At 36.4% G+C, this 24,905-nt stretch overlaps 1 protein-coding gene across 7 annotated transcripts in view; it reads left to right on the top strand.

Moving 5' to 3' along the window:
• The window catches only part of HELZ (helicase with zinc finger), a 150,047-nt gene extending 131,427 nt beyond the window's left edge, over positions 1–18,620 (top strand). For all 7 annotated transcript variants that reach the window (XM_037494175.2, XM_037494174.2, XM_037494180.2 and 4 more), the window contains 2 exons: positions 13,422–13,674; positions 17,021–18,620. In XM_037494175.2, coding sequence (XP_037350072.1) covers positions 13,422–13,674; positions 17,021–17,355 — 588 coding nt within the window. In that variant the 3' untranslated portion in view covers positions 17,356–18,620. The remainder of the gene's footprint in view (positions 1–13,421; positions 13,675–17,020) is intronic.
• Positions 18,621–24,905: the final 6,285 nt, after the last annotated feature.

Here is a 24,905-nt window from a genome sequence, read left to right on the forward strand (position 1 = left end):
CTGGTGGTGGAGGTTCAACAGTATTTTAATATATTCTGAATACTAGATTCTTATGACATATTTGATTTGCAGTATTTTCTCCCATTCTGTGGGTTGTCTTTTCACCTTCCTGATAGTATCCTCCGAAGCATAAAAGTTATAAATTTGTATAAAGTCAGTCTCTGACTATGTATGCTTTTGGTGTCATGTCTTAAAATCTCTCGCCTACTCCAGGTTCATGCAGATGTACATCTGCCTTTCCTAGCTTTAGTTCTTACATTTAGTTCTTTGAGCCTTAAGTTAATTTTTGTATATTAAGTGAGGTGTCAAATTTCATACGGTTATCCAGTTTCCTCAATACCATTTGATGAAAAGACTGTTCTTTGCACCATTAAATGATCTTGGCAACCTTGAAAACTCAACTGATGTGGATTTATTTCTGGACTCTCAATTCTGTTCATTGGGCTTTATGTCCTATGTCTATTACCTTGTCTTGTATACTCTAGCTTTATTGTGAGTTTTACATTTGGAAGCATGAATTTTTGTAGTTTGTTCTTTTTCAAGAATGTTTTGGTTATTGTAGACCCCTTGAATTTCCATATGAATTTTAAGATCAGTTTGTCAATTTCTGAAAAAAACAAAACAAAACACCCAAATGGCATTTTAAAAGGGTTTGTTTTAAATTGGTTGATTAATTTGAGGATTATTGCCATTTTAACACTAAGTCCTCTGGTACCTGAACATAGGATATCTTTCCATTTATTTAGGCCTTAAAATTTCAACAGTATTGGGCCTCCCTGGTGGCGCAGCGGTTGAGCGCTGGGCTGCGAAGCTGCCCGCAGCCTCTGCAGCGCCAGTGCGATCCCCGGCTGCTCCCCGGCCACCGGAGGAGGGTTCCACATGGTGCGCAGACCTCACCTGCCGCCCGCTGCTCCCCTCAGCAGTGTACTTCGGTCCTTCTGCCTGTTCTGCTCCCCGCTCTGGCTCTGGTGAATTCTCTCACCCTCCCGCGCTTCTGACTGTACCCAGTGCTTGTATAAATAAATAAAAATAAATCTTAAAAAAAAAGAAAAAAGATAACTGCTGATTTAAAAAAATTTTTTCAACAGTATTTTGCAGTTTACTAAGTATAAATCTTTGACTTCTTTTGTTAAGTTTATTCCTATTTTATTCTTTTTCATGCTATTGTAAACAAAATTGTTTTAATTTCATTTTAAATTATTCATTGCTAATGTTTTAGAAATACAATTGATGTATCTTGCTCATAAAGAAGATGAAGTCTTTGTAAATATAGTTTTGTTCTTTCCAATTTGGAGTCACTTATTTCTTTTTCTTTCTTAATTGCCTGTGTAGACCTCTAGAACAATGTTTAGCCTACAAATTTAGCAAAATAGAGCAAAGTGTGTATCGAGGGTAAGTTTTCCAAGTTTCCTTGTCTTACTGATTTCTGATTTCAAGCTATTATGGTTGGAGATCATGCTTGTATTATCTTAATCTTTTAAAATTTGAGACTTGTGTCTGTCCTGGAGAATGGTTTAGGTACCCCAGAGGAGAACGTATAGTTTGCCCATGTGTAGTGGAGTATTTTATATAGATGTGTTAGTTCTATTTGGTTCATATTGTTTTTCACATTTTCTGTCTCCTTTGGACTGTCTGGGTTTTAATTCCATTATTAAGAGCAGGGTATTGAAGTCTCCAACTATTATTGTTGTATTTTGCTTATGTCTTCTTTCAGTTCTGTCAGTTTGTGTTTCATGTATTTTGGAACTCTGCCGTTAAGCTTACATATATTTATAATTGCTTTATCTTCTTGATAAATTGGTCTTTTATTATTATATTTTTCTCATCAATTTTTGTCTTCAAGTATATTTTTCTGATATTTGGAAATTTTTCGTTTGGTCATAGTTTGCATGGAGTGTCTTTTCTTATACTTTTGCTTTTTTATTTTGTTGTCATTTATTTCATCTTTATTAAAAAATACTAATTTTAATGTAAACTAATTTTTAAATTCTGATCTAATTTTTTAAGTCTACATTTGTATTGTGTAGCCTTCATTACATGAATCATCTCACAGAATGAATGGTTATGTGCTTGCTGTGTATTTCCATTAGTATAGCCATCAGCAAATCGCTGCAGAGATTTCCTTAAACACTTGTCCAGTTTTTGCAGCGGCATCTGGGTTGTGTGTTTGGGAACACCTCTCCTTTGCCTCACATCTCACTTCTGCAGAACCTTCAGATTACCCTGACTTAAGAAACTTGAGCCTTTTCAGGTCTTTCTTTAGTGTGAACATGGCATGTGTGTGGACTTCTTGATCCCCAGGCACAAATCAGAGCTTTTTAAGCTCTTATTCCCCAGCCTTTCCTCCAGTGCTGTTGGTTAGTCTATTGCTTGGTCTAACTGTTAGTCATTGCCTTGGGCAACAGCCACTACATATGCCTAAAAATATTTTCAATATGGTCCCTTTAGCGCTGGTTGAATTCTGAGGTAGACAAGACTGAGCAAGTGTTGTTTTTTGTTGTTTGTTTGTTTGTTTGTTTTTTAACCCATTTTCCAGGGAACTACCAGACAGGTCAAAACAAATAATTGCAATTCTTTGAGAATGAAACCTGTTCTGCTCCTTCTGGTATAGGTGCTGGAAACACAAGCTCTTATTTTTGAGACTCCCACTGGGCTGTACTGCATTGGATAGGGCTAGTCTTAGGGTTAGTGAGGATACCACAAAGCCTTGGTTTTACTTGATTAAATGCCCTTCTGGTTGCTGCAAGGTTTAGTTTTCCAAGTTCCAAGCAGGTTGACTATGACAGTTTTGCCAGGTGTTTTTTTTTTTTTTTTTTTTTTTTCCTTTGCTTTAATGAAGGGATGGACTTTGGAGTTCCTTACCTCATCATTTTTGCTGATAACACTTGTGAATGTTTTGATTTAACTTGACAAATGACTTCTTCATATGAGGGAAACTGTGCCAAAATTTTTATAAAGTTTCTATTTTACGGGGCCTCCCTGGTGGCGCAGCGGTTGAGCGCTGGGTTGCGAAGCTGCCCGCAGCCTCTGCGGCGCTGGTTCTATCCCCGGCTGCTCCCCGGCCACCGGAGGAGGGTCCCACATGGCTCGCAGACCTCTCCTGCCGCCTGCTGCTCCCCTCAGCAGTGTACTTCGGTCCTTCTGCCTGCTCTGCTCCCTGCTCTGGCTCTGGTGAATTCTCTCACCCTCCCGTGTTTCTGACTGTACCCAGTGCATGTATAAACAAAACAAACAAACAAATAAATAAACATGCCTCTATTAAAAAAAAAAAAAGTTTCTATTTTACCAAATACTACTGAAGACTGAATGATATTGTTTTACCATTGATTTATTTAAATGGCTCTTAATTTTGAATTTAAGTTCTTTTTACCTTCATGCTGTTAACATTTGGTATTACTGTTTAGCTTTGAGTATATGAATAAATACCTTCAATTTTCAGTGGATTCTCTGAAATTACATTTAGAAAAACATTTGGTCACCTTCATTTGGTGCATGCAATTTACAAATGATGACTAACTTGAAACACTGAAAAAAATACCTTGACAAGAAAAATATTATTTTCACCACGTTGCAGATTTTGACATTTTCACTGAATTTGGATAACTTTTGTGTATATTGTACAAAATAGTTTTGCATGAATCATCTCACAGAATGGTTATATGTTTGCTGTTTAGTTCCAGTCTTTTAAAATAATTTCTTTAACACTAACAATTCAAATAAATGTCTTACTTCCCTCTGTACCATGAATTCTTTTATTGCTGGGAACCTTGGTAGATGACTCTTATGTGGGATGAAAATGTCTAGTTGTTAGCTTAACAGTTAATTAGAATGGAGATGACTTTTCAAGTTATGTTTTAGTTTTTCTTTTTTATAATAATTTCAATTTTCTTTTGACAAACGAAATACCTGGTTAGCATGGAAGGTTAGCATAGTAGAAGTTAGGAAAATAATTTATAATTTTCCTTTACAAGGATAGATACCATGACATTTAGCTTTTCGAAGCATTCATAGATACAAATGTGTGCTTGTTTAATGGAGGGGGATTACTTACTGGGGAAACTTGAAACCATTTTTTTCCCCCCAGTAGCTGTGCCTAGTTTTATCACCTCCACCAAACCTTTCTTTCCACTTGGCCAGGGTGCACCAAATGGGCTCTTCGTCCTACTGTACCATTTTTTCTGCTTTGAATTTTTAGCGTATTCTCACGTAGAGGCTACCTGTGGTTTTCCTTAACTGCTGTAAATGTAGTGAAAGCTGACTCTCAGTTGCTGAGATGGTAAGGGGCACTGTGCCTGCATCATTTCCTACTACTAGGTCTTGACTGGTATTACTGGATTGAGAAAGAAAACAAAAGGCAAAGATCCTCTCTTATCTGGGCCAGATTTATAAATCATTTCTGATTGGAAATAGATTGATAAATTTGTTCCAGTTTGCTTTCAAATTTTAGTGTAAGCTTGGGATTATAATTTAATTTTTCTCCAAATATTTAGCCTGTTGTTTCATCCTCATTATTAAATTACTGCATTTTCACTAAATAGAATAGTCCCTTCCTAATCAAATGTTAAATTCTTTATAATAGCACTGTATCATGCTTGAATTTCAACTAACTGCTATGTGTGGGAGGGAGATGAAATGTAGAGAAACAATAGAAGTTAATTCTTCTGAGCTTTCAGAGGTTTGGTTTCTAGTAATTTTGGCATGATTCAGGAATTATCAAGAGTGATTTTTATCTGTCTGAGATTTCTTACTTTTAATAACTTTGTAATCTAACCTCTGAGTAAGAGGGATCTGTCCCCCAATTTTCTGTGTGTCCCTTTATGAATTTGTATGTTTATGTATCAGAGTTCCACAGTTTTAATTTTTGAGACTTTGCAGCATTCTAATTGGATAGTATAAAATCTCCCTTATTTTTTTTCTTCCTTTTCTGTATATGTTGAGATATGGGGCCAGGGGGAGGGTCATTCTGTGGTTTTTCTACTGGAAGTTTAGAATACCTTCATGAGCTCGTATTACATTAAATGTGTAGCTTAACTTGGGGAGCATTTTGTCTACAGAGATTTTAAATCTCTAATTTGGGAACTGGTACAATCTTTAATATTTTAATTTTTTTCTTCCCTCTCTCCCAGCTGTCCTGCTTTCCTTCTTTTTTGGTTTATTTTCTGAATTCTTCTCTGTAAAAATCTTATAACATCTTCATTTATGGTTAAATTTATTATTAGGTTGATTTTCCTTGTTTTCTTTATTTTTCATAAATGAGGTCTTGTTCTCTCCCTTATACTTTCTAATTATTATATCTTGAGAGCCAAATCTTTATTCTTTTTAAATGGAATAGTTTTACTACATAAAAAACTTTCATTTAACATAGAACTAGCAATATTGAAACTGGTGCAGATCAAAGCTTTTGCTATTTAAGATGTGCTTCACTATGAAATAGTGAGATTAAATGTGTTTGTAAGTAATAAACAAAATTCTTTTTAAAAGCATCACTTCAAAGTCTCAGAATTTGTGAAGCAGCACATTTTTGTGTTGTATTGGTGATACTGTTGTGACGGCCTTCTAATGAAAGTGGAGTACTTACAAGTCATTCATCTTGAACAATTTTCAGTAAATCAGCATTCACTTATGCCATCTTAGAGATGACATGTCTCTGTGATGTATCTGCTGTGAAATATTTCTTGTCTTATGTGTTGCTTTTTGAACAAAGACACTTTTGAACCATCTATGTTCATTTTCATTTTTTCTTTTCAAGCAGCACTCATTTTGAAGTTTGCGGATAGTTTTGATTTCAGTGCTGTTGTCTAATCATCCCCGCCCCCGGTCATTAATGTATGGTATCTAATAAACCCTCTAATGCACATAACAGAGACTGTGATCACCAAATTAATAAATTAGACCTCTATTCATGCTAAAATTATCAAAGCTAATCATTTAAATGAGATGTTCTATTTTAATTAAAATTTCTGGCACCATAGTTAATGAGACTTGGAATTTCCACTAAAGCATTTAGCTCTTCCTTAGTGATTAGCTTTGATAGTGTAATTATAAATAGAGCCCTAATTAATTATGTTGCTAACTTTACCTTCAATTATTTATTTATACACATACGTGTGAAATGACTTGCTAACCTCATACATTAGAGATAAACCTTATAAGACAGTGGTCAGCAAATTATAAATTTTTATAAATTAGGTGATTTTCATTGAGGCAATAGTGGTTCAGCACTGTGTTTGTGTTAGAGGTATAGGTTTTTACCTCTTCAAATGTGTGTTATCATACCACACTGATTGCCAACAAGTTTCTGATTACATTGTCAGATATTTTTAATATAGAAATTTAGCGTAGTAATTTAATTTTCCTTCAAAAATTATTTTCAAAATTTTAGCACTGTATTTTGATAGAAAGACATAAAAAGTAGATATAGAAAAATGATCAAATGTGTAGCAACATGATTGCATGCGTATTTATAAACATACACACATGCATATATGTACAGACGGGTCTGTAAAAACACATAGTATACATTCTGATACTGAATGCAGAAGTAAGGATTTATGACAGTGTAGAATGGACCTTGAAGCAGTTATTTAAGACCTGAGGACTCTCCTGCAGCCTGAGAGTCAGTCATTGGTAGGGTTGCTGTCTGAATGGCAGATGTTTGTAGAAGGAACCTGTGATCTCTTTATGAAAAGAACTGAGAACTGAGCAAAAGCAACAGGAAACACAAAAGAAATAAAAGGGAAGGAAAGCCTAGTTTATATAATTAAACAGCCCCAGGGGCCCAGAAGACTGAAGTGTAGGTGGAAATATAAAGGCTGTTCTCTCTCAGAAATTATTTTTCAGCCAAGGCATCTTTTTCTAAATTTTTCTGAAAATTTGGGGCCCTTTGTCTTTTAATAGAATTTCCTCTATCGGAAGGAAAGAAATGCTAAAATTTTAAACCCGTTGCCCAGGATGTATTTTGTTGCCTTCAGCTAGCATATTCTATATAGCTTTCTAAATGTAAATGACTTAGTCTTGTATAGTCATCGTATTTGAATTATTTTAGTAGATAAATCTCATTGTTGATGGTTGTTCAAATAGGTGATGGATTATGTTTGGACATTTTAATGATAAAATGTTAAAATATATTCTCACTGACAAAGGACATTGACTCATTGAAGATGCTATATTCTAACTCCTGCTTTTTAAAGGAACCCAAGGAACTAAGATGTTAAGGGCTTAAAACTCAGTTAGTTGCTAATTAGAGTAGAGCTGAGATACCTGACTTCCTATGCTGTTTCTGGAACATGACTTTGCTCTTCAGGCCTTTATACTATGAGTAAGATTTATTCCTGGAAAACAAGAAATGACTGCAGTTGCATGAAGTTGATGTGAGTGTAAGGTTCCAGATCGGGCCACCCGTCGATGCTCCAAAGTAGCATATTGATTGTTTTTTTTTTTTTTTTTTTTTTAAGATTTATTTATTTATTTATACAAGCACTGGGTACAGTCAGAAGCCTGGGAGGGTGAGAGAATTCACCAGAGCCAGAGCGGGGAGCAGAGCAGGCAGAGGGACCAAGGTACACTGCTGAGGGGAGCAGCGGGCGGCAGGAGAGGTCTGCGCGCCATGTGGGACCCTCCTCCGGTGGCCGGGGAGCAGCCGGGGATCGAACTGGTGCTGCAGAGCCAGCGGGCAGCTTCGCAACCCAGTGCTCAACCGCTGTGCCACCGGGGAGGCCCACATATTGATTGTTTTAAATGAAAAGAACAGTCAGTGATGAATGATGCCCTAAACTTCCCTTTCTCCTAAGAGCAGGAATTTCCTCTGACCTTTCTCCTTTCTGTTCCCCCTGAAAGTGCAAATGCATCTCTATGTAAAAGGTACCTTCTTTACACAGAGATAGGGAGGTAGGAGGTACCCTTGTATCAGAAACAGGGACTAGAAACTTACAGATTGCTGACTCATTAAATTAATTTAATTAATTGTCCAAACTAAAACTTAAATTAATTGTCCAAACTAAAACTTTCAAGAATGTCTTGTTCTGTCTGTCCTGCACAGATTTATTGCTGCTTTGTCTAAAACTATAAACTGGCTATTTTGGTCATTCTTTAATTAGATGCCATATCATATGGATCTCGATGTGCATGGAATTAAATTTGTCTTTTCTCTTGCTGGTCTCTCTCATGTTGATTTTTATTGGGCCTGCCAAAGGAACAAGGGGAGGTAGAGTGGGGGAGATTCCCTGGATATTTTCTCTGTGTATCAAGTTTCCCTGTTTGTTTGTTTGTTTGTTTTTGGTGGGGTGAGGTGAGAACTGGCAGTGGAGAGAGCTGGAGAAAGTTCTTGAAAGCTACTCAGTTTTATTTCTTTCCCCTCCCCCCCACCCCAAAGCTAGTCAGTTTTAGCTGCTATGTGTTTGACTGCTCACATGATTAATTTAGAAATCTCAAATATCAGAAAGTTAACTGTAAGGAATAGACTTCATTTCTCAATGATCTTTAAAAATAAAAAATTCTCTAGCATTAACTTATTTTTTAAAGCTGGTAATTTTATTTAATTATGATAATTATGCTCCTTCAGATAATTATCTTCTTCACTCAGAGAAAATGCAAATAGTTATGAATTGAAGGTAAAATTCTACTGTGAACTATTTTTTTTTCCTGTGCAAGCTGACATTTCCTCATTGTAAGAGATGCTGTGGCCTATAATTGATAGCTTGACTGTGTTTCATGTTCAGGATGAGCTAGACAAATGCAAGGTAGCACTGGGTGTCACAGCAGGGAAACTGACGTTTCTTTCTTAGACATGATACTGCATTTATTCTAGAATCTCTTCTATACCTTATGTTCAGATATAGGAAAATAATACTGCTCGGTGGAAGAATACTATTTGCAAAGTGTAATCGCCCTTGCCTGTCTGAAATGCTTCAAATGATACTTATTTTTCTTTATCTAGACCTAAATTGGTTTTCATACACTTTGAAATTAACTCACATTCATTTTAGTATCACTTTCTTTAAAGAAAAGCAAAACCCGGAAATTCATGTAGTATAGTTTTGGAAATTAAGATAAATTTTTCCTATTAATATGATTGACTCTTACCAACCTCATGTGGCCTACAGGTTGTTTTAAAATTCTGTTAATATAATAGTTTATTAAAGAATATTTTAAAAATACTGTAAAAACTATAGCAAAACACCTCATAGTTACCTAGATAAGAGATAATGGTATATATAGTAGTGGAAATGGAGAGGATTCCAATTCTGTTTGTAGGTAAAACCTAGCAAGTAGGTAAAACTTAAGCAAGCTGACATGAATTAGGTGTGATTTGCAATGAAATGAAATGCAGTAAAATTTAATAGCTCTAGCTTCATTTCTGCAAACCACCTTTCAGTTGCTCATCAGCCACACATGGCTCGGGCCTACCTAGCTGGACAGAGCAGGCAGAGTGTCTCCCCTGCCACGGAAGGTCTTTTGGACAGCATTGCTCTTCAGAAAGACTCCCGCTCCAGCCCTTTGAAATGGCCTTACAAGATTCCTTTGAGGATATACTACCGTCTCTTTCTGTTTCTCACTTCTGAAACCTGGATCTCTTAGATTCTCCAAGTCTCTTTTTCCTGTCATATTTTGATTATCTCTGTATTTTTCCTACTTTGTGAAAGATTCCTTTTACCTACAGACCTTTCTATTGTACTTCATATGCACCCTCAAATGTTTAATTTTCAAGAATTCTTTTTTCTCAGATTTTTCCTTTATAATGGCAACTTTTTTTTTCTTTCTTTTTTTTTAAATTCAGTGTCTTTTCTGAGGAAGCCAATTCAGGGTTTGTTGTTTTATTTCAGACTTTTAGTAAGAATTAAAACAATAATTTAGAAATATTTTAAAAAGTTATTATTTTAATTAAAATACTAATTTGAATTTAAATAGATGGAACAGAATAATTAAAATTGTTTCTTTTTCCGGGGCGGCCCCATTTCCTCGTCTGTCTGAGACCACATTTTGTGCTGGAATATTTTCTTAAATGTCTGGTAATCCTTTATTATATGTATCACTTAAAAACTTCACTGAAAAGCAACTTGGGAATTTTGCAAATGCCTCAGGACTTACTGCCTTGCAGGTTTTTCTCTGGGGACTTTTTAATGCTTAAATCCCTCTGATTGTCAGGAAGGAGTAAAGAGTGAGAGTTGCTCTTCTCTTTACTGTGTTTAAGTTAATCCCTAACTTTATTCCTCATCTTCCTTTCATATTCCATGGTAGTTGGTGTTTCGGAGGCTTAAACTGCTGGAATTCTGCAGGGTTGGTTGATTTCCTTCTTGGTTGGCAGCTGTAGCTCCATCCTTCTTTCATAGATGCTGTTCTACTTATTTATTTGTGTACTTATTTGTGTACTTATTTTTAATTGAGGTGATACTGGGATATGCCCATCATGCATTGCCACTATAGTACATCCCCATCAGCTCACCCGTATCCCTCTCCCCTCCTTGGTGTTTCAGTGTAGTCAGCTATCAAGGGTTAGTTTTCAACTAACTTAAGTCTTTATGTGACTGCTAATTTAGTTGCTTTTCATTCTCATTCTACTTATTAGTGACACCAAAAAGTATATATCTTAATCCTTTTGACTTACTTCACTTAGCAATATCCCTTCTAGGTCCATCCACGTTTCTGCAAATGGCATGAGTTTATCTTTTTTGATTGCTGAGTATTATTCCACTGTGTGTATGTACATATACCACATTTTCTTGATCAGCTCATTTGCTCTGGGGCACTTAGCTTGTTTTGGTAATTTAGCTGTAGTAAATACCACTGCAATAAACACAGGAGTGAAGGTTTCCTTTCAAATTACTTTTTTTGAATTTTTGAGTAGTTGCTTAGGAGTGGAATTGCTGGGTCAAATGGCTGATGGGGAGAGACCTCTGTATTTTTTTTTTTTTTAATAGCGGCATGTTTTTATTTATTTATTTGTTTGTTTGTTTGTTTGTTTTGTTTATACAAGCACTGGGTACAGTCAGAAGCACGGGAGGGTGAGAGAATTCACCAGAGCCAGAGCGGGGAGCAGAGCAGGCAGAAGGATCCAAGTACACTGCTGAGGGGAGCAGCGGGCGGCAGGAGATGTCTGCGCGCCATGTGGGACCCTCCTCCTGTGGCCGGGGAGCAGCCGGGGATCAGCCGGGGATCGAACCGGCGCCTCAGTGGCCGCAGGCAGCTTCGCAACCCAGCGCTCAACGCTGCGCCACCGGGGAGGCCCTCACCTCTGTATTTTTTTCCACAAGGGCTAGAACAGTTTGTATTCCCACCAGCAGTGTAGGCAGACTCCCTTTTCTCCACATCCTCGCCAGCACGTGTTGTTTCTGGTCTTTTGGATCTAGGCCATTCTCACAGGTGTGAGATGGTATCTCATTATGGTTTTGATTTGCATTTCTTTACTCATAAGTGATTGTGAATATTTTTTTCATATGCCTGCTGGCTGTTTGAATGTCTTCTTTGGAGAAGTGTCTGTTTAGTTCTTTTGCCCATTCTTTCAGTGAGTATTCTATATCAAGAATTTTTTCTTTAAATCTTGGGAAAATTAAGTTTAAAATTATGGTATTTATTCAGCATTCAATTCTTCTGTCAAATATTTATCAAGGGCTTTATGTCCTGGGCAGTGTATTAGGAGCTAGGAATATATAAGTAAGGCACCTAGTTTTTGCCTTGAGATCTTTACATTTCCTTGACATTTTAATTTAGGTCAAGGTTACATTGCCCTTTCTTGGAGCATACAAATGTAGCCCTAAAATATTTTCAAATTAACAGAGGAATGCAAACATTTCCAAAAAATCAATTTTGTGAATAAATCAGTAACTTTCATCATATGTGAGAATTTATAGTTGAAGAAGATGTAAAGTAGTGTAATTTAGTGATAATTTAAACCATTAAAAATTTGTAATTGCTGAAGATTCTACAAATCCAGATGTCCAGAAAGGAGATGTGATTTAACTCAGAGACTATATAGCCTGATGGTCCAGATTTTTTTTTTTTTTTTTTTTTTGCTGCTTGTTCTTGGTTTTTAGAAAATTAAATTTGACTAGTTTGAGTGCCAGGCATATATTCTCTAGTTCATCACAGCATAATTCCTGCAGGCATTAGTATTTGCTACTCTTGGTTTAAATAAGTGAATAAATAAAATTATAGCTTTTAATTATGTCATAATAATGTTTTCATGACATAGAAAGATATCTGTGATGTTTTTATGAGAAATTACCAAGCTGTATATCATATGATCTCATTTAAATAAATGTATGTTTATAGGCACATAGAGAAGGATACACATATGACGTGGGTTTCCTACTTCTAATCATGTTAAGTGGATCACTGTATATCTGTGATCGAATGATAACAATATGATCCACTGGTTTTAGAATTTCCCAACAATCTTTCACATTTTATTGATCATTGTTGCTTAGATTCAATTTCATTAGAAACTGGTGATTTCTATATTGGTGATTTAAAAAATTCTTTCAATTTCTTTTGTATTCATTTTTCTTCTATAGGAGAGAACTTTTTCCTCATCAATTATTTGATTACCTAAAAGAAAGATTACCTAAAAAAGGCAGGATAAATGATCGATTTTCACCTTTGTTGGTCAATGTCCAGTCATGAGTTGGTACCTTAGAAGGTCCCAGTGATGACCCCTCCCTTGCCCCCTTTGTTTTGAATGTCATTATGAATCAGGTATTGTTATATATATTTGAGTTTTTTATTAATTGTAGTCATTATACTTTTTGACACATCATTCTATCTTTGGCCATAGAAGCTCCTTTGTGTTGGTATCTGTGTTCTTTTTACATAATGACAGTAATAGGGGATAGCCTTTTTGCTTTTAGGTATGACAAGATGTCTGGTTCGTTTCACACATTTTCTGCCCTTGACCAGAAATCACTTATTTCTCAGAGAACTGTGGATGAGACCAAAGTCTAGTGCTAAAGATGCTCATTGCTGCTGAATACTTTACCTCTTGAAAGAAAAATAAGTCATGCCTTCATACTAATATTTCCAAGTCAAAGGATTATAGGGTTTTAAATATTTGTTCCTTTTCTTTTTGATTAAATATTGCAGTTCCTAATGATTAACAGAATCAGGAATTCAGGATTGTATGATTTAGGGAGGAGAAAATATAAAGAATAAATTGATTGAAGAAAGGAATACATGTTCTGAATTGAAGACTTAAAAGAAGATAAGCAGTGAGTCCAATCAGCAGTACTTACATTGGGCAGGAGGAATCATATCTTGCTGTTAAGTCTCAGGGAATAATAAATTGGGAGGTTGTGAAGTCTCGGACTTAGTTAAGTCTAGAATGGGTAACTGTTATGGATGGTGTGATTCCACTGACTTGTGACTATAATTTTCCCATTTAAAAAAGGAGGTGCATGTGACTTAATGAAATGCCCTTTTTCTTTGTTTAGTATGAACCCAGAGGACCTGGTCGGCCCTTGTACCAAAGAAGAATCTCATCTAGCTCAGTCCAGCCTTGTTCTGAAGAAGTAAGCACTCCTCAAGATAGTCTTACTCAGTGTAAAGAGCTTCAGGACCACAATAACCAATCTTCTTTCAACTTTTCATCCCCGGAGTCCTGGGTAAACACCACCTCATCTACCCCCTATCAGAACATTCCGTGCAATGGATCCAGCAGGACAACTCAGCCCAGAGAGATGATAGGTAAGACAATTTTAACTGCTCAGTTCCCAGATATCGATGGGTTTTTTCCTGTCCCATCCGCTGCCCTTTGCGTTATCATCTGTGAGCAATATTTAACACGCATGGCTCAGTAGATGTGTCTCAGACATTCATACTGATGTGGAACTACATCAATTCCATCTTTATGATTTGCAAGGTAAATGGATCTACCCATATTTGGAAACTGAGCATTTTGATCTGTGAGTGAATAAAAGAAGTAAATGGCACTTAAAACGTGTTTCTAAATAGATAGAATCACCTTTGCTTGGGGAATTTTTGTTTTCTGTTTTCTTTGGGTTGGGGTTTGGTTAGGTCAGTGTCAGTTTCCAAGGACTTACTGTGAGTAGTTGACGTTTGCTATATGATGCACGTTGGCCATGAGAGAAACCAGAACAATCTGATATTTTGAGATTTTGAAATTTTGTGTTTATTCCTTATATGCTAAGGAACTTAGAAATTCAAGGCTACAGAGGAGAAAAACATAGAAAGGCATAGGAATGGTGAAGGCTGTAAAATTGGATGCAAAGTCTAAAGTCTTTCTCTTTTGCCTGGAGTGCATTTTTATCTTTCCTTTGTTCCCTCTTATCTTTTTATGTTTATTATAAAGAAATGAATGACTATTTGAGTTCTGTAATCTGTAGCCTTTTCTCTGTCAGCCATGGACATTGATTTTTGTGAACAAGACACTGATTTTTGTTTGGTGAATTTCTGCCCTGGTAGCATCAACCTTTGTATTTGAAATTAATTTTGTTCATCTTCTATTAGAATGTGAATCCATTGTTTCTGTAACTGACCCATTTTTGAGCATGTGCCAGAGAAGCATATTTTTAGAACAATAGACATAGGGCAACACATTAAAGAGATTTTGGGTTTATTTCCTGGCAGAAGACATTGTCATTTTAATCTTTAAACATTCATTAGTACCTACTATGTATAAATGGCTCTATTTTGCCTGGTAGTTGAATTTCCTGAGAAATATCTAACTTACAAATTGTCATGAAAAGTTGTTACTTTTTAGTTGTTTTATTGTAATTTTATTTATTTATTTATTTTTTAAGATTGATTTATTTATTTATACAAGCACTGGAGGGTGAGAAGCGCAGGAGGGTGAGAGAATTCACCAGAGCCAGGGCGGGGAGCAGAATAGGCAGACTGATGCAGAAATACACTGCTGAGGGGAGCAGCAGGCACGGCAGGAGAGGTCTGCGTGCCATGTGGGACCCTCCCCGGCGGCTGGGAATCGAACCAGTGCTGCAGAGGCTGCAGGCAGCTTCACAGCCCAGTGCTCAACCGCTGCGCCACCAGGGGAGGTCCTGTAATTTATTTTAAAGACAAGACCATATATCTTTTCTTTTCCCACTTATCTTTTATGGTAAATTTTGGCCAAAATCAGTAAAAATCTAACTTGAATTGAAACAGTAAAGGGTTCCTTAAATGAATGCCCAAAGTGCATGTCATTTGCGGTGTCTTTTTCAAAAGTATAAAATTATTATTATTTTTTTTTTGCTAGAAACAAATTGTAATGTTCTTTGATTGAAATTAATAGTTCAGTATTAAAAATTCACTCAAAAGTTCACTCAAAAAATTTGCTGAAAAGTTGAGATTATATGGAGATAGGTGTTTTGAATTTGAAGAATATCATTGTCATATTAATAAAATTTTAAACAATTGTCATCTGGAATATAAATGATGAATCAAATTAATAAAGATCTTGAATTTATGGTTGAATAAGAACATAGGCATTAGGTAGAACTGCCTCTAAAATACTATTTTGTAAGTATTGCTTGATTTAAAACATTTTAAGCTTAACTATATTGTCATGAAATTGAGAGCATGGTTAAATGATAAACTTAGTAAACTAAATAAAAATAGTAAGTTTTTGATCATGTAGTAAAATAAAATGTTTATGTATTATGTAGCACAGGCCACTTTATACTGAAACGTCTGATAAAAGGACACTCTTAAAAGTAGTTGTTTTCATTCACAAAATCAGTGACCTTCACACGGAAAGTGATAAATTTTCTAGAAAGATAAGTGGTTTATAATAATTTCAGCAATTTCATGAAGTAAAATTACTTCCATCTTTTTTTAGTAAGACCAAAAAATGAAATGTTTTCACTGTATGCTCCAATCCACAAATAGGTAATAAACAGGAAAATATGTCCATAAACACCAGTAATCAAGGAAATGCAAATTAGAACTAGAACAAGATAATTATTATATTATCATCATCATTAGTATTAAAAATAGCAACACCAATGTTGTGACGGAGCAGGGAAATGGCAGACATTGTTGGTTGGGTGCGAGCAGTGTCTTCCCGCAGGAAAGTTGGGCCATAGTTACTGAAAGCCTTGAGGTCACAGCTGTATGTCTCAGCCAAGGACTTCCGGGTATTTATCCTAAGAAAATAGTCATGAATATTTAGAAATATTTATTTATAACAACTTTTATCATAGTCTTTAAAGGTGAAGAATTGACTATAACCCACATTTCTAAAAATGAGAGGTTATTTAAATGAGTCATAAAATATTCTATATAATATGATGTTCATAGGGGAAAAATACACCAGTGAGTTATGATATCTGGGAATATGAATGACTTACTTTCTTCTTTAGCCTTTTCTTTAATTTCAAATTATCTTCAATGAGGATGTATCATGATTATAATCCAGCACAGTGTTAAATTTTTAAAAGATTGAAGATTAAAAAGTATGCTTGAAATCAAGTTAAGACTTAGTGGGCAATAAAATCAGGAAAGGTTGGGTCCAATTTTGAAGCACCTTGAAAGTCAGGTATATTGTAGGAAAATGTAAAGGAGCTTGTACCTCTGTGGTGGTAGTTTTTTTTTTTTTTTTCCCCCCTCTTTTACTCCATTTTCTTACATATGTGTTACAGGAAAAGCTGGTATTTTTAACAAATCAAATCCAGTGCTGCTATGAATTAGATTAACAATAGTCTACTTTGACCAGAAGTCTACATATACCAGTGATTTAAGAAAGAACATGTTTGGGCTCATTTTCAAACTATGATCAGTTAATGTAACAAATATCAACGTGTACAATTGTTCAAGTCATTTTTTTTCAAGCAGCTCTTCAAATCTGACCTTTAGTTTTTAGGTTAGCTATTCTAGTTTGCCTGGTTAATTCTTTTATGAGCATGTATAAGATAGAAAAGTTTGGGTAGGTGTGTTGTGATGTCAACATTCTGTGGCATAAGTTGTCTGTCCTGTGGCTGTGGCACCGCTGAGCTTCTCAGGATGAGAACTGGTTAAGAAATGCTTGAGTATCTCTGGAATGGCCTTCAATCAGTGTTGCTGTTTCTGCTTTTAGCTCCAACGAAGACCTGCAAAACCCCTGAGGATCAGTTGAAGTCAGAAAACCTCGAGGTGTCCAGTTCCTTCAACTATAATGTGCTGCAGCATCTTGGCCAATTCCCCCCCCTCATGCCCAACAAGCAGATCTCGGAGTCGGCCAGCAGCAGTAGCCAGCAAAGCTCCGGGGCCAGCAAGCCCGCCATGTCCTATGCCAGCGCGCTGCGGGCCCCGCCCAAGCCCAGGCCCCCGCCGGAGCAGGCCAAGAAGAGTAGCGACCCTCTGTCTCTGTTCCAGGAACTCAGCCTGGGGAGCTCGTCGGGCAGCAATGGCTTTTACTCCTATTTTAAATAATCACTTTTTTTTCCTCAAGGGAGAATGTTTTAATTTCTGTTTGTATCCATAGAATTAAGATAGTTGGACTTCATCTATAGATGCACAGTTCCCTTTGTTTTAATATTAAATCTGTTCTCACTTAATTGCTTTGCTGCTAGACTTGCAACTAATTTTTTAAAAGTATATTCCATTATTTTGCATTTTTGATGTGTCGGAATTTTGACAGCTTTTATGTAGAATAAAAAATATTTTTAAATTTGTGTATTGTTACATATGTTTGCATCAAGCTAGCAGCTAAGAGGTTAATTGTGCAACTATAAAAAAAAAAAAGAAAAAAAGTTTGTCTAAAATGTATTTAAAAAGAAAAAAATTGTAAGTAGCATTTACATTTATCCAATAATATTACCATATGCTGGGTTTCTGTACCAGAAATGGCCAGTTGATGTACAAATGTATGTTATTTTTGCTTAAATTCATTTAAAATTTTTTAAAATAAAGGGGCAGCATCTTCTAAATACTTTTAAGTTTTATCAGCTTTTTTTTTGTGACAGGATGCTGCATTCTAAAACTTTTCTAGTTTTAGACTGACGTGCTGTCCTCATCTCCAACCACCGCAGGGGAGAGTTGAAGGCATTCTTCGCAGGTGTTTTGTATGCCTCTGTTCTTTGGTAAAGTGGAAAAACATTGGCATACTTAGTTATTTTTTTGGACAAGCTGAACTTCAAGCTTGTTTTTAATGTTAATTTGATAGTGTGTTTTTTTTTTAAACAAATCATGAAGCTGAAAAATTTTTAGGATCGTTGGTGCTTAGTAGACTTGATAACTATTTTAAAAATGCGTGAATTTAGTAAAATCCTTTTTTCCCTCACTATGCATGTGTAAATGTTTGTAATCTGGCTCCCTCCCCACCTACCGGTATAAGGAATTGTGCCGCTTTAAGATTTTTTTTCCCCTCCAGTAAAAGTTTTGGTACCTTATTTGATGTTTACATTAAAACGTGACATTATACATGGCAATTCAAATATTTTGCTAACTTTTGTTTGAGGAACATCATTAAAGAAGAACTATAATGTTTGTGAAAGATGTATCAAAGTCCATCAAAATCCGGGGCAAAAGCTACCCTTGTTTTTTCTGTTTTTTTTTTTTTTTTTTTTTTCTTTCAGTTCCTCTAATATAACCCCACTGAACTTGTACACAAATATAAATTTAAATAACTATCTTAAATATTCTATGATCTAAAAGTTGTTTTGAATGAGCTTTGGTAAAATCCAAAGGAAAATGTTCACCCTATTAGTGTCTTTAACCCTCTGAGCATGCATGTCTGTTTCCTAATCTGGTAGTTCTACTTTTATACTTTAGAGAGATCTTGAAGCTCCAATATAACCTTTTTTTTTTTTTTTTTTTTTTTTTTTTTTTTTTTAATAAGGCAATGTTGGGAAACATTACAAATGAACCAATGGGTCCTGATAATACTTTCAAAAATAGTTTCTTGAAAGACTGCTTCTGAATAGGTCATCCTGTGTTCACCATACATTTTTAAAATGGGGTTGAAAAGCTACAGGGGTAAAGAAAATTGCTTGCATCTCTGTCTGCCTGGAATGTCGCTGAGGTTAGCCAGCTATAACCCCTGTAATCCTCAGACAGCTTAGGATAAGAGAGTGCCTTTAGTCGAAGGTCAGAAGCTACAGGACAGATGAGAGCGCCTCTTTGTTCGATTCCATCTTTCTGCTCGGAGCACAGCTCATTGGTCTGTGGCTTCATGTTCCAGCTGCAGGTCGCTGTGTGAGGTGACATATTCGGACCTGCAGCTGCAGGCGTGTTCATGGTCCCTGTCAGTCAGCTGGAAAATGGAGCCAGCCTGTCACAGCACCATGCTTTCTCAGAATGGTGTCAGGTCTCCACATTTAACTGTGTCACACTTTGCCTAATACGCTTTTGTCACAAGAAGGGAATAAAAAATGTTGTCATATCGTAGGTGATATTTCCAAGTCTGTGAGCAAACCAAATGAAAATGAGATCTCCCTGATGTGAGGATGTCTGTAAAATAATTTTCTCATCAAGGCACATTCTCCTCCGTCACAAATTGACAGGACGACCACACAAGCGAGACAAATGTTCAAAGACATTTTGATACTAGGAAGACAGAGCTGTTATGTCAGTTCTTGTAGTTAACCTCTAGTGATAAAGTAATTACCTAACTTCCTGTTTCCCAGACTTGAACCTTCAAAACATATCAGTTTTTAAATTATTTATATTTAAAAAGGCCACGTGCATACATACCCTACCACCTTATATCAATACAATGATAGTGGAGGCTTTGTATGAGGAAGTTTTAAAGTTCTTGTGACATCTCTGTTCCAAGCAGTTATTACTTTAAAAAAAAAAAAACTAACTAAAAATAACAGCTTCTCATTAGTCCACTGCTGCGGTGAGCTCATTTTCTTATTGTCTCTACAGCCAGTCAAGGATCTGGATGTTTCCTCTGACACTCTCTTAGGTTCTGCTTCCAATGCAAATGTCATTCCCTAGGATGCTTACTCTTTTTTTGGCATCCCTTAATGCCATCTCTCCAACCCTTCTTTAAATCTGTTGTTTATGAATAATATAACAGTTTGGGATAAGTGTAATTACAAGAATTAGTGCAAGTTGTCATTGAAATGAGGCATCACTTTTGAATATCATTCATGCCATTTGCCCATCACTTGGGTAGTATTATTAAATGCCCCCAAATCAGGCTTCGAAAAGTTTTCAAACACCAGGTTCAACCTTGGAGGTCAGATGAAACTTTTTTTTTTTTTTTAAACTTACTGTTAGCTCTTGGATAATACCAAGTATTACCAACTTCCCTTTCTTCCAGAAACAGATTCCTAAGTGAGGTTAATTGTTCACATGATGTGTTTCGATTTCTTTGTTCTTTGAATCATTCTGAAGTTTTCTTTTTCTTGCCAGAACTAGTTTTTATTCATTTCACTTCTTAATTTCAGTGCTACTGAAAATTTTCTCTCTCTCTTTTTTTTTTATAACCTTAAAGAAATTCTTTTGGGTGATAAAATTTGTGCGTATTCATGCTGATTTTTTTTTTCCTGATCTAAAAATGAATTTAAGATCTGAGGAGCCTCATTCAGTGGGATGAGGATATTTTCCGGTTATATGTTTAGAAGGGGGTTTGGTTGCCATTTGGCATGTGCTTTTCCAAATTGTTAGAGCACAGCCTTGTCTTTGATGCATCAGTAGTTAATTATTGACCATTTAAACTAACATGACCTTAATTTTCCTTCCCTCACACAGGTATGCTTTCTATCCAGATCATTTTATATGTGAAGTAACAAAACTGTTTTGTGTGGTTTTTCTCACCAGAGAGTCTAGAATAAGTTCAGGTTCGGTGTAAATATCAACTAGTCTTTTCAGTTCAAAGAATTGCAGAATAAGTAAGATAAGCAGAATTCCCACTGCATAGCATTACCTGATTAAACACAGCAGTCTCCAAGACCTATTTGTGAAAATCGGCTCCTTATTTGTGGAGGCATTGAAGTTGCTGAGAAAGCTAACCGAATTTCCTAACTTTGAGATAATTAATATATAGTATTATCTTGCTCCAATGTAGTTGATTTTACCTATTTAATATTTCCCTAGGCTTTGTGTTTCTCTAGGATATCTCTCAAGAACAAAGCTATAAACATGTAAGAATGTACCTCTAGCCATATCAGCTAGAGAGAGCCAAGGCTAAAAGCCAGGCGTGAAAAACAATTTCAAGATAAAGATTAGATGTCACTATTGTTACTAAGAAAATGAGATTTACTGAAATAATCGTTTACAAAGAGACACCTGGTATACTTAGATAGCAGAGTTTCATATTGGAATAGTTTTTGAAAAGGGAATCCCAGAAAATGTCTATAAAAATACAAGATTAAAACTTTAAATATATTGAAAGATACAAATTGCTGCCTTAAGATGTTATTTAGGCTACCGTCAAAGGTAGTAATTTATCTTTTATGATTTGCCAGACATCATTTCTTGCTAACCATCCCCTTAACATGTGAAAACCTTCCATTTCTACCACCGCTCTGTATGTCTTCCTAAATCTTGAGGTCAATGTTTTAATGGATCTGCTTTTGCTCCCCCTCTTTGGCATCTGATCCACAAACTACCTAGCAATTAGAAATAATGGCTAACATTCTGACTCTAATTTCTTGTCTAAAATACCACCTAGTGACGTCCGTCCCATGTTATAAAGAACATCATGGAGGAGTATGTGGCATGGTAGTCTTAAAAGTACTCTTCGTCTTAGGTTTCTCTCTCTTTCCATCTACTTGAGAGTTGGAGATTCACTTGCTGAGGCTTTGCTGTAAAGCAGCTCTAGTCACACTACGTTCATGCCTGTTAACAAGACCATTCTTACACGAAGTGAATCTTCCTGGCATTTAGCATTATAAAACACAGAAAGTGGTAGTGTTATTACTGTAAACTAGGATATCAGATTGAACATTAAAAAAAACATTTAAAAGTTTTGAAATAGTTGAAAATCTTCTTTGGAATAAACTCAAGGACACAGTCACAGGAGATTCTAAATTTTGTTTCGAAGGAAGGTACCTACTTACTAGAAGTATCTAGACTTAGTGATGTGAACTGTGGTTAAGACCTAGACCCAGTTATACAACAGTAGTCTGGAGCTTCTGAAACTGGAGTGTTGAGAAAACCCAGAGACAATAGTTTCAGTAATCAGAGTACTAGACCAGCTTTTATTTGCAATTTGTTCAGCAGAGATTTTATTTTGATACAAATATGAAGCATAAAACAGTAAGTTTTATATAATTCTATGAGTTCATTAAACAATCTTAGGGAAGTTTCCTTATGTTCTTGGGGAGTCGTTTTATTCTACACCTCTGATAGGAGGTCTCTTCTGTATTTGTTTGTTTGTTTACTAGCATGTGACTGCCTGCCTTAGAGCTATGAATAGGAGGGGAAACCAATATTACTTTTAAAAAAGATTTGATTTCTTGAAATTTGGTCATGAATACTTCTTTGGGTGTTTGAGGAGGAAGGGGGAAGGGGTGACAAGTCACATAGATTGCAATACAGAGTGGAAGTCACACGGTAGTGTCTGTTTACAAATTGTTCCTGTTTTAAGGCTTTATAATTGTGAGCAGGATAGGCCTCTCAAACTTGAGGCAGCATCAGAATTTCCTGGAGGTCCTGTTAAGATGCAACTTGCTGGCCCCTGCCCCTGGGTTTCAGGCTCCAGTGTGGGAATGGAACCTTTGCATTTGCAGTGAGTTCCCAGGCTGTGCTGGGAGCCTCTGGGTCTGGAGAAGGTCTGAAGGTTGTTTATTTTCTGGGTGTAAAACCCTGCTTTCCTAGATATTTTTGTAATGCTGATGCTGTGAGTGGACTATTCATGGAGAAAGTCTGGGAGAAAGGCCTCTGAAGTGTGAGGCGCCCCTTGAATTGACTGCCACCCCTTCAGGGTCTGGACCACTTCCACATTAGGGTACACGAGCACTTTCATTTCTAGGGTGTTTGGTTTTGTGGGTGCTGGTGCTTGGGCTTTGGTCTGGAAGCTGTGTGTGCGTTTGGTGTGCTAACAGTCCATCTTAATTACCCAGCGCGTGGAGAGAGAGTCGTGGAAGGAAGCCATCGATGTCATGAGAATGCACTTTGCATTTCTCAAGGCGCTAAATATAGGAGACCCTGTGCTAAGATAGCAGTTGACACGGAGCATTGAGCTTAACAGATAATCCCCAAATAATGTATTTGTAGTTTTTATGTTGTTGTTTTTTTTTGGGGGGGAGGGGCGATCAGGGTGGTGGCATAGGGTTTGTTTTTCAAATTATGTATTTCTCAGGTTAAAGTTATTTTGGATTCTCTGCCATGCCAGCAGGTATTCGAGGAGCCTGAAGTGTTGTAAATGGCAGAAGATTGATAATGTCTCTGATTGCTACCTTAAAAAAATGTTCGCGAAACAGTCTAGGGGAATTTACCACCTATGCAGCATGAGTTATTCATAAACCATAGGTGCACATGTATGAGCAAGTTATTTTTGAGAAAGAAACTGCCTATAATAAACCTGACAGGTCTTCGGATATTTTAAAATGTGTATGTTTTTGTCACTGTTGTTAATGTTCCCCCGGCCTGCGGCTGGAAGTGGGGATGGGGCTCTGCCTGTGGCTTTTAGTTCCGCTTTGAATTTACTGAGATACTAGAAAGAGAAAAAGATATTTTAAAGGTAATAGGTTATAGAATGACTTAGAGGTAGAAGTACACACGATAAGCAATCATAGAACACACAGCTTTGGAATCCTCAAAACACAAGGACTTCCTAGTCGATAGGGTTGATTGATAACCTCCCGTGGGGCTTGTTTATATGTTCAGCACAGGTTACTTTATCCAGTTCCAAATGCTTCGATTTTTTTACATTTTACTTTGCACGATGCCTTGTATGTGAAGACCTCTTTCTACCTTTCAATAGGTCAGAGGGCTCTTTTGTCCAGGTTGAAATCCCAATGTGTCAGTTATACCTGAGAATGTTTCTGAGCCCCCACTCCCGCACAGAGGAAGGGTCTAGGGTTTTTCATACATCCGGACCACCCCTGCTCCCTCTAAATCCGTGTATACGACATCGTACTGTATCCGCTTACTGTGCCAGCCATCTGACCTGATACTTTGAAACCCGTGAAGGTACTGGTTATACATAGTAGTTGTATGCTAGGTCAAAACGGTGATTAAAATACCTCTCCTCTAAATTATAAAGGTAATGGGTTTTTCATTTTCTTAAAAGGTCCTGTTGTTAGTGACAGATTTTTTTTTTTAATGCTTCAAAAATACAGTTCTTACCTAATCTTGTTCAGCTAACTTTATACGATCAGCTATTTAGCAAATTGATACTGGGACTTGTTTTGGCAAGGCTTCCAAAGGAGGCACAGCGGAGGTGGTCTGTCTCCATCTCTGGAAAGTACCAGTGCAGCCATCCAATCATAATTTATGGCCAGACCATAAAAAAGTTTCTTTGTAGTTAGTGATAACCTCATCTGAGAGGTTCTAAGAGTTTATCCTTCAAAGTAAAAATAACTTTGTATCATAAAGTAACCCCAAAGCCACTCTCAAGGGTTTTTATTTTCCCTTTTTTTTTTTTTTTTTGTCTTTTCCTTTTTATTTGAAAGTTAGTTTTGGAGTTCCTTTAGCCACTTTGATTCCTTAGAACAAGTTTTTAATCTGGGGGTCTACAGTTCCTACCTTGTGATCATTGTCTCAGTGAAGTTCTTTTGTTTTAAAAGATTCATGGTAACACAAAATGTATTTTACTGCTACAACTAAAATGTATTTATAATAAAATGCCTTTTTAATAATTTGGAGATTTATTTGTGATGTGTGAACCGAAGTCCTCCGTTTCCTTTCACCCTGAAGTGCAAGGATCTCACACCAAGCACAGCACCTTGGTTTTATCCATAACACTAACAGGTAAAATCTGCCAGCGTAATAGGATGCACTGTTAATCTGTCAGGTTATATTTCCAGAAATTAGCAACTGGACTAACTTTCCTTGAGCAAAGACCAAGCAAGTCCGAGTGTTTC

This window comes from Talpa occidentalis, unplaced genomic scaffold, assembly GCF_014898055.3.
Source record: "Talpa occidentalis isolate TD23 unplaced genomic scaffold, MPIMG_talOcc4v2.1 talOcc4.7, whole genome shotgun sequence".
In the NCBI taxonomy this organism is placed as follows: Eukaryota; Metazoa; Chordata; class Mammalia; order Eulipotyphla; family Talpidae; genus Talpa; species Talpa occidentalis.